This window comes from Acomys minous (assembly GCF_964271855.1).
Source record: "Acomys minous genome assembly, chromosome: 16".
Lineage (NCBI taxonomy): Eukaryota > Metazoa > Chordata > Mammalia > Rodentia > Muridae > Acomys > Acomys minous.
The window spans coordinates 21,781,219-21,792,446 of NC_140498.1; the positions used below are offsets into that span (position 1 = coordinate 21,781,219).

Consider the following 11,228-nt stretch of genomic DNA (forward strand, 5'->3'; position numbering starts at 1 on the left):
ACTGACTAACTGGGATGGTTTGGACCCTCCTGCTCAGCTGTGATTTTCCTGAATTTCCTCAAGTTTTTCACTTACACACATAAGGAATATTGACATTTATGTAGTCAGTAGTCATCTGTGTTAAAATATGTGTTTATGCCTGTGAATGCCCATACATGTGTGTGCCAGTGCATGAGCTCTAAGAATAACAGTTATGATCAGCAGTCAGAAACCGTGTTCATGCTATGTCTTTCCTGGAAGCCAGGATCTCACCTAGGCTGACTTTGACCTCACAGCCACATGCCTTTTCTTCCCAAATGCTGGGATTATAGCACCCAGCTATGTACCACCGTGAGCAGCTCGCTGCTGACTAATTTGCAGGACATTTTCACATTACAATAGAACAACAGTCAAGTAGTGACATTCAGTCTACCTTGGCAAAGGAGATGCCTCTCGTTCTTCCCATACCTTTACTGTTCAACTTTAAATTTAGCTTTTAATCTGATTTCACTTCCCTCTGCTAGGCCTGCTTGTGTGGCTATCTTGTTATTGTTTGAATTGTTAACTTACTTTTAAACCTTTCTAGCCACCCAAGTGTCCTACTAAACCCCCATTACCATCCATTCTTTTATAAACTGTTACGTTCTGGCTGGATCCTAATCCTTTCACACTGAAAAAGTACATAGCATCTCTTCTAATTCCCCAAGTTTTTTAGCCTGATCTTTATTATCTTGAGTGCCTCACATGTCACGACAGAATTTTCTAGTATAATACCAGATACCCAAGGTTTGAGTCCAGTCAGTTCAGTAGACAATGACTACACTGAAGTGGTTGTGACAACAGTGACTCCTGACGCAAAATGCCAAGTCTAAGATCAGTTCCCTGTTGCTGTCTAATCTTCTAACAAGCCTTCCTTGATTTCACTTCAGTAATGTTGTCTATGCCCTAGTCTATGTCTTCTGACCTTGAGAATATTTTTAGCCAAATGAGTGGGTAGGTAAGTGGGTCTTAGAGAAGGCTGAGCAGTGATACAATGTCCTTGTTTTAATTTAACATTTCTCTATCCCCAAACAAGGAAAGCAGCAGAGTAAAGTCCCATGCCAATTACCTAATGGAACATTTCTTGATTCCATAGACGTGTGGCCCATGTCTATCCAGAGATGTGCAAGGTACAGTTGCTTTATCTTGGAGGATGCTGGCCTTGGATAAGAGCACTTGTCTGGGGGAGAACTTACTTATTTTTTATAATTATTCATGATTCTCTCCTCAGGGAGAGTTTTCTCATTGTGCTCATAACCTAGGAGGTGGCTGCATCTTCCCCTTACCAGCGAGATATGGAGACGTGGAAGGAGCTGGTATATTACCAAACCTCCTCTTAGCTTAGTGCATCACACATGCCCTGGGGAAATTATCAATGACTCCTAGGTAGAAGCAAAGAAAAATTGTTTGGCAAGGATGGCCTTGGAGTTTTCTGAGCCCCAGTATGGCAATTACAACCAACTGATGGCTCTCTAAGGTGTGAACTGCAGTTTTCAGTTTTCTATCTTCCCAATACGCTGCCCAAATGACATTTCTCTATCTAGTACCCCCAAAATATGACCTCTTGCCCTTATGAATTTACCATGTGAGATTCCTCAGACAGCATTTACTTTCATTTCATTTCTTATGTCCTTGACTAATCAGGACAGATTCCCTATTCTATCTGAAGTGTACTCTGCTCACTACACTTCAGATTTTTTTCTCAATCTTGTTTATATGTATCACCGACCTAACTATTTCCTTAAAGAAGTTTGGTGTTTTATATCTCTCTCACTCACAAATATTAAAATCGTTATTGTCCAAGGTTGCTTTCTACTGCTGTGGTAAAGCACCATGATCAAAAGCAACTTAAGAAGAGATGAGTTTATTTCCTCTTACAACTCCCAGGTTGTAGTCCTGCACTAAGGGGAATCAGTGCAGGAACTCAAGGCAGGAACCCAGAGGCAGGAACTGAAGCAAAGGCCATGAAGGGATGCTACTTACTGGCTTGTTTTCCATATTTTGTTTAGTTTGCTTTTTATCTCACCCAGGATGACCTGCCCAGTGTGAGGAAGCACTGCCCACAGTGGCCGGGTGTCGGTTTCCAGCCGCGGGATAAATCGAATCAGGGTTCACCTGAAAGAGAGAGTGGGGATTGAAAGTAGGATACAGAGACACAAGAAATAACGAATCAAGTCAGGAAATTTCTGATCAAGATTCACTTTAATGCCCAACTAGTAAGAATATATATAGAGCAAGGTCAATAGGATCTATTCTAATCTCACCCACCCTAGCCCCCAGGCAAAAATACAATAGCCTGAATCTCTCCCTGTAGAACTTCCTAGTTCTCTGAGTAGTTCCCTGTAAGAACTTCCTTGATCCTCTGTGTGGTTCCAAGTTGGGACTTCCCTACTTCTTTCAAAAGTAAATAGTCCAAGGATAGCCTAGAACACAAGACCTCCTGAGGCAACTTGAAGGTCACAGCATGCAGCCTAAGCACAGGATAGCAGAATTTGGCATGGGTTCCCACAGCTGGGCCTTCCTACATCAATCACTAATTAATAAAATGCTCCCACAGACTTTCCTACAGGCCAATCTGATGGAGCCAATTCTTCAACAGATGACTTTGGCTTGCATGAAATCGACAAAACAAAACAAAACAAAAACCACACACCAACCCAATTATGTTTTCCTATGGTCCGATTTCATCAACAATAAACTAAAATTATTTCATCAATATATTCCAGTTTATATACTGGAAAAGTAACATGATCCAATATATTTTAGAAAATTAAGTTTTTAATAATCAAAATTATCTGTAAATGCTTAAGGAATCATAAGATAGTGTAGGGAAACAGCGATAGATTACAAGTTTATTAATCTCAAAAAGCTTTCTTAACATTTTAAAGACTCCATTTCTCTGTCAGGAAGATGCTGATGTGACCTATCCTAAAATGCTGTTTGAGAATTAATGAAATGTGTGCAGATACCTGGGTATGGTAGAAATTCATTAAGAGGAAGATTTCAGGGTAAAATGGCAAACTAGAGACTGCCTTTTGGTTAGGTGGTAAAGGAGAATTAGAAAAGTTAAAATTAAGAAGAGACTTTCTCCCTAAGATATTGTAAAAATCCATGTCCATTGATTTCAAATCATGGCATTATGAGCCTTGAATGTTTGACACTGAGCTACAGGTTTTAATGTGTGACCTGCTGTGTTTCAGTCTTAGTTTGGTTGGTCACAGCTCTCCATTTTGGAACAAGAATGTTCATTTTTTTTGTTATTGTATGTTAGAAGTATATAAATTCACTTTTTCTTATTGATTTTGCTTTTACTTTTAAAGACAGGGTTTCTCTATATAGCTTTTGGTTGTCCTGGAACTTGCTCTGTAGACCAGGCTGGCCTCAAACTAACAGAAATCTGCCTGCCTCTGCCTCCCAAGTACTGGGATTAAAGGTGTGTACCACCACTGCAAAGTTATAGACTCCTTTTCAATAATGACTCACAGTCAAGAGTTTTCCTTGAGTCTCACAGGAGACTTTTAACTTGATTTTTAAAAACAATTCTAGAATTGTTAAGACTAATGGGACTTCAAAAAGAAAAAGAAAGAAAAGAAAAGAAAAAAGAAAGAAAGAAAGAAAGAAAGAAAGAAAGAAAGAAAAAGAAAGAAAGAAAGACCAAGCCGGGTGTGGTGGTGCACGCCTTTAATCCCAGCACTCAGGAGGCAGAGGCAGGTGGATCTCTGTGTTTGAGGCCAGCCTGGTCTACAAAGCAAGTCCATGATAGCCAGGGCTGTTACACAGAGAGACCCTGTCTTGAAAAACAAGCAAGCAAACAAAAAAGACGAATGGGACTTTTGGAGACAGGATAATGCACTTTTCACGATGAAATATATGTGAGATTTTTGATGGACTAATAAGTGGAATGCTATAATTGGAGAGTGATATGTTTGGGGTTTGGGTTACCTAGGGGTAGGCTTATAATGATTGTTCTTCTTCGACATCTTGGCTGGATTTAGAATCAGCAAGGAGTCAAATCTGAAACACATCTTTGCACGCGTCTGCGAGTACAGTTCCAGAATGGGTTTTCTGAGAAGAACTCACATGGCAAGATCCATGAACTAGAAGTTGCTGGAGAGAATAAAAGAGGAAAAGGTGAAAGGCAGCAGGTAGCTGTACTTTTGCTGTACTTTTCCTGTCTCTGCTTCCTGCTAACCATGATGTGAAAGTGCTTTGCTCTTTTATGCCTTTTCCATCACGATAGACTGAACCCCCTGAAGCCACAAGCAAAAGAAATCTTTATTTCAAGTTGTCTGGTCACAACAATGAAAAAGGAAAACACACATAGACACTGATAATATGTTACTGAGATTATAATCATTAAATCAAATTACTTTTATTTGTCACCACCTCCCTTGACTCAGTGAAACATTTTCATTGCATGGGATTGAATTTGTGTAACTTTCTTGACATGCTTTTTTTTAAAAAAAAATCACACTCTTAGGGACACAGTAAAGCCACAAACACAAACATACAACATGAAATTATCCATGCTCAACAAATGAGCAGCTAGGGAGGGTCAAATTAAGAGATAATTCTTTATATTCTGAGTATGAAAATGGACCCCACATTTTCCACTATAATTCATAGCAGTGAACTCACGTTCGTTGCATTAAGACTCAGTACCCCCTCCTCTGGGGTACCCCACCAAGAATCGGAGACTTTTTGAAAAAGGCGATAATTCATTTACAAGTCTTTTTTCACTCTGAGATGTCCACCATCTGCACACTCTCTGCATGTAGCCAGAATACACTCTCTGCCCAAGCTTCTGTAGAATGTTGTGACGTAAGCCAGCTTTCTTTCTCTGACACTCACATAGAACTTCAAGAGATCCCCAACCTCTCCAACAGGAAAACACTAAAACTCTGAGGTCTACTGAAGACTGTCTGCTAGTGACCAATGGTCCTAGAACAGAATATGAAAGCCCTGACAGAGAAATATGTTGGTCCTTCTCCATCTCATTCAGAGTCTGTATCTCTCCCTAGCACCTTCCACAGAGCCCCCTTCACATCCTTGTTCCTCAGGGTATAAATCAGAGGGTTGAGCATGGGGGTGACAATAGTATAAAAGAGGGCAACGAACTTCCCCTCACTCTCAGAATAGGTGTGAGTGGGTTGAAGGTATGTGTAGATGGCTGAACCATAAAACAGAGAAACCACAAGAATGTGAGACCCACAGGTCCCAAAAGCTTTTCTGCGCCCGGCTGTTGACTTGACCTTCAGTACTGCCCTGGCAATGCGAACATAGGAGCCCAGGATAAGCACTGCGGGGCAGACTAAGATTATTGTTCGAGCCACAAACATCTTGGCTTCTGTTCTTTTTGTTTCCTCGCAAGCCAACTTTAGGAATATGGGCATCTCACAGAAGAAGTGATTCAGCTGCTGGCCACAGAGAGGCATGGCCATCATGAGGCCTGTCTGAATCAGGGAGTTCACGAGGCCCCCTACCCAGGAGGAGATAGCCAGTGCCTGACACAGCTGAGGGTGCATAATGGTTGTGTAGTGCAGTGGACGGCACACGGCAGCATAGCGGTCAAACGCCATGACCCCCAATAGCACACACTCTGTGGAAGCCAGGGCAAGAAAAATAAGGAGCTGGGCCACACACCGTCCATAGCTGATGGTCCTGTCAAGTCCATGAAGGTTGATCAGGAGCTGGGGCACAGTGCTGGTGGTGTAGCAGAGGTCCAGGAAGGAGAGGTGTGAGAGGAAGAAATACATGGGAGTTTGCAATCGTAGGTCCAGTCGTGAGAGAGCAATAATGGAGGTGTTGCCAAAGAGAGTTAGGGAGTAGAAAATGGAAATGACGACAAAAAAGACAAGTTCCAGGTGAGGCCAATCTGAGAATCCCACCAAAAAGAAGGTGTTGTCTGAACTGGAATTGAAGGTTCCCATCGCCTTTGGCCAGCACAAACAGCAAGCAATCCAACGCTTCCAACAAGGAGTGTGGGTTTGAACGCTATATCCTAAATACTAGAAATTCATAGATCACATTTTCCGTTTTGCCATTTAATTCCACCTATCCAGTTATGTTTCTCTTCTCATCTTTAGATACGAGACACCCATGTTAGGATGGTGTCCCCTTTGCTCCAGTTCTAGTTCTGACGGTTTGTGCCATGATTTTGTTGAGATCACTCAAATGCGTGGATTCAATGTTCCCATGTCTGGAGGGAGGGATGATGTGTTGCCATAGTCACAACACTGAGGAACAGATCCCAGCGCAGTAGCAGGGAAGCTGCCCCTGGGGTCTAACATGGGGTTGCAGGTGCAGCTCGTAGGTTGAGTGTTTGCCTAGCACATCCCTGAGTCTGAGCTCTGAAAACCACTGTCATTCAATTAATAAAATCTGTGTGCTCTGTGTTGTTCATCATCTTTGTCTATGTGACAGGGCATTTCAGTAGGTGAAAACTCAGGAATATCCAGACTGAGACCTCAAATTTGCCTTCTGGTATTTATCTGCTTCCTCCTGCACAGCGAACGCTGACATTGCACCTGTTCTGGACTCCCCACTCACACACAGCTGCCTTCTTCCGCAAAGGACTGAAAAGAGTGTATGTAGATCCCCTTAGAAGAAAAAGAATAATGTATTACCTATGTTTCATGCCATGAGTAAGCATGGCACAGCATATTCTAATTTTTCCTCTGATTAATTCATTACTGAAATTACCAGAAAAAGTGATTTTCCTTCCCCAAGCTAAAACTTCTTTGTATACATTCTTTCCAGGAATTTTTTTACACACTGTAAAAACCTCTCCCGTGCCATTGTCCTGTGACATCTTGGATGGCAGAGAACACAGTACATTTTTAAAATGAAAAAACCATCATCCTCTTTTTTTTTTTAAACTTGGTGAGTCAGTTTTCTTCATTTTTGAATTTCTTTTTTATCATGTCTTTTAATTTTGAGCTTATAATATAATTATATCAGTTCCTCCCATTTCCTCTCTCAAACCCCTTCCTATAGACCCCTTACTGTTCTCCTTCAAATTCATGGCCTCTTTTTTTCATTATGTTGTTACACGCATATATGTCTATGCATATATGTTCCTAAATATAACCTGCTCAGTCTGTATAATGTTACTTGTATGTATGGCTTCAGGGCTGACCATTTGGTACTGGGCAACCAATTGTTATGTTATATCCCAGAGAAGACTACTTTTCCCACTGCCAGCATTCCTTAGTTGCCTGGAGTTCTTTGGGTAGGGTTAAGGCCTTGTGTGGTTTCTTCTCTCTCATGTTTAAGAAGTAATGTTAAAAAAAAAATAAAAAGAAGAGTAATGTTGCTGAGACTTTTAGGGTGTAAGTTCTGATGGTCTCACAGCAGATTCTCTGATCCTCTGGCTCTTATATTCTTTCTACTTTTCTCTCCACCACAATGTTCCTTGAGCCTTAGGTGCAGTTGTTTTGTAGGTGTATCCTTTTCACAATCAATTAAAAGGAAGCTTCACTCCAAACACCCGTGATTGCTCTTAGACCCTAATTCTGTACAGTATGTGTCTCTGTTCAGAATCTCAAAACAAGATCTTTCTTCACATAGCCTCATAGTCACCTCCGTATCCACACTCGTTTGTGTCTTGGTTTCCCACCTTCAGCCTCTACTTTCACTGTTATAGGGATTCCTGTATTTAACTACTTGATTTATCATGTCAACAATTTTCTTGCTAATACCATTAATTCATTGCTTCTTTGTTTCATGTATCCAATTATGACAAAATAACTTTATTACACCTTTGTTATGAAAATAAAATTCACAAATTGACTCATCTCTTTCTGATTTACAATTTTAGCACCTAAAATGATGACTGGCAAGCAACATGTCCAATAATTAACATGACAAATAATCAGTAATTATTTGTCAAAGGACAGTGTGCAGAAATACTAATTGGGGGTAAGCTCTTCTTAAACATATCAGATTGCATTCTTCTAAAAAGTTGTGTCTTACCTCATGGCATATAAGAGGTATGAAGTATTACATCTTTTTATAACATTTGGTAGATGTTATATAACTTTTGCTGATGGAAGCGTTTGAATCTCCCTTCAAATTTCCTGAAAATCCATTTCCATGAGGAATCCTGAGAACAAACAAGAACAGTGGGATATACATAAAAGTTTGTTTTCAAAATTGGGGGAAATGGAGAGACAGCACACAGGCTAAGAGTGTGTACTGCTCTTGTTTGGCTCCCAGCAGCAGTTAGGTGGGTCACGACTAATGTAACTTCAGCCTCAGGAACATCCTACAACTCTGGCATCCACTGCCACCAGTGGCCATACACACACCCCTCACACATACACATAATTCAAAATAAAGTGTCATAAAAAATCAAACTAGAGCACAAGCAAGCATATCAGATAAGGTTCAAAGAAACAATTAGTGAATAGAAATTTCATCTGTGCTCAGTATAAGAAAATTTGCCAGGTTAGCATCTCTTGGTCACAAATTAGAAGGTCCTCCATGCTACAGTGTGATTGCAGGTAAGTGTTTGTATATTATACTTGAAGCTCTTTGTAGGAAAAATGGGAAATGTCTATTATAGAGACAAAGTGGTAGGCACACACCAACTGACAAGGTCTGTAGTCAGATACCTGCATATAATCTTTGTCACTTACCATGTCACCTGTTCTGAAGACTTGCCTCTGTGAGTCTTAGACATAAGATAAAAAAATATTTTTTTCACAAGATCTTGATATCTTGATTGACACTGAATGGTCTTATAAATTCAGAAACAACAAGAGTACATGGCACACACTTTCAACAGTTGTCTATCTCTACTTCCGTTGTTAATAGATATAATTTGTGTGTATGTGGAACAACTGCACATAAGTGAAGCTATCCTAGAAACCCAGAAGAGTGTGTTGGGTCCCCTGGAGCTGTATCTGTAGGAGATTGTGAGTCCCCCAACATGGGTGTGGGAGCTGAATTCAGGTCCTCTGATAGAGCCCTAAGTCCACCCAGTCTCCGAGCTACCTCTCCAGCTCCTGCAGTGCTCCTCTTTTAGGGTCATGTAAGATATATTTAATTTATTTAGCATGTTCCACCGTGTCAAATTCAGTGCCTGAGAAAGAAAGATCTTTCATCAGAAACCAAATGAACAGATTAGTAAATGCATTCCATGTTCAAACAACATGCTTAGTGGGCAGAAAAAAAACTCAAAAATGAGTTCTGAGCAGCAGGAAAGTATTATCTCATATGTGTTGTTTGTCATTTAGTAGCACAAAGGCTGCCAGTGTTCCTGCTTTATGCTTCTGTTAGTGCAGTTTCTAAAAAATGCTTGAAATATTTGCAACATAACAAAAGCTAAGTATAATGATTATAAGAAAAATGTTGAAGTCAATTTAAAAGTTATTTCAACATAATGAAACAAGGAGTCATGAACAGTAAGTGGTTACTGTAACACACTAGAGAACAAGAAACAGACAAACTTAAATTAGCTTCAAAACATAGCCTATACAAACATAGAAAGCAAGAGAACAACTGAAAACTTGGCATGCCTCTGAGCGTGAGTCTGTGTGCATGTGAATACACCCCCCTCTGTCTCTGTGTGTGTCTGTGTCTGTGTCTGTGCATGATATTGGAGGTCAGATGTTGATGTCAGTCACTCTCCATTTATTTTTTGAGATAAGGTCTCTCACTTTTCTCACTGACTCATCTTAGGAGCCCCATTCTTCCTTTATTTTTAAAGAAGAAAATTATGACAACACAAGGGTATAATGACCAAAAACTCATCCTAAGCCAAAAGTGCTAATTTGAGTGATGAAATTTGCCAGAGGTGTCTGAGAAGAGATAAAAATGATGCAGATCCTTGACCACCTTAGATTTTTATGGGAATCCAAAGCATAATTCCTCCCAGAGTCTTATATCATTTGGTTGATGTGTTCCTGTACAGACACTCAGAACAAGACCTTTCCTCATGCAGCCTCATAGTCACCTAGTCATCCACACTTGTTTGTATCTTTATTTCCCCATCTTCAACCTCTACTTTCATCCTTACAGGGATTTCTGTGTTTAACTACTTGATTTATCATGTGAACAATTTTCTTGCTAATATCATTCATTCATTCATTCATTATTTGTTTCATGCATCCAATTCTGAAGTAGTAACTTTATTCCTAAAGTAAGATTCATAAATTGACATATTCTGCTTTACAGTGTTAGTGTCTGGAATGACGATTGGCACACAGTGTGTCCAGTAGGTTCCTGCACCTGTAGGGGCTCACCTGACTCACCTCTACCAACTAGAGTGTACTAAGGCACTAAGGTCAGCGGAAAGTTTGGTCTCAGTTGGGCACAGGAAGACAGAGTTGTCCCCTCTTTCTTGGGAATTTTGTCTTTTTAAAAATCTACAATCTATTGTATAAGCACCAACATCATCTTAAGGTCAAGTCTCTCTGTGTGCCTCTTCCATCATATCCATTTTCTCCTGGCCAGTCAAGACAATGACCCCCGTGTGCCACCTTGTGAATCCTTCTTTGGAGAATGCGTACTCAAGAATCCAGGATCAGGTAGAGAATGGGCTGAGCTACAAAACCACAACACCCATGCTGGCTCTCCTGAAAGTGATTGTGTCAGTGAGTCTGAGTTCACATTGTCCATTGTTCTTGGGCTGCCCACATGTCTGTCACTCAGGAGAAAATTTATGATTACGATACCTCTCTAATCCCTCACAGAGGCTTTCTCTAACTCATTTACTAACTTTGGTGAGGTGCTCTGCCTCATTATGTCCACATCAGGAAATTGTGAAAATAAATCTTCCTGGAGATCTTTCTCATCTGTCAAGAGCACTTGTGAAAGTTGATTCACATGTGAAATCAATGACCGAACTCTGGCTTATTGTATCTAGTCTGTGTTTCATATTCCAGTTGGGCTTTGGCCTGGCCACACTGGCCAAGGTATTGGGGATCACTAAGCTTTCCCACAGGAGTCCAGTGTATGAGGGTGAGGAGTGGACACAGGCCTTCAGTTGACAGTCCTCCACATACTGAGCACAATGATCATAAAATATGAAGATAGCCAACATCTATATTTCTCAACACAGAAGACAATTTGAAAATCTTCACTTTCTTGCTATCCAAATCCTTTATCTCCAAAAGAGAGTGAAATTATGATAAGAGCATACAACTTAATCCTTATGATTCAGCTTTTCATCCCTGGTGTCACCGCTTATGAGTTATCTATCTATC

The 11,228-nt window shown here is 40.4% G+C and overlaps 1 protein-coding gene across 1 annotated transcript; it reads right to left on the reverse strand.

The window, feature by feature from the left end:
* Window positions 1-5,012: 5,012 nt before the first annotated feature.
* LOC311586824 (olfactory receptor 2Y1B-like) lies at window positions 5,013-5,948 on the reverse strand (the record flags this gene model as incomplete). Its single annotated transcript, XM_084763042.1, has 1 exon — window positions 5,013-5,948. One exon carries the CDS (start codon window positions 5,946-5,948, stop codon window positions 5,013-5,015), a length of 936 nt encoding a protein of 311 aa, XP_084619168.1.
* Window positions 5,949-11,228: the final 5,280 nt, after the last annotated feature.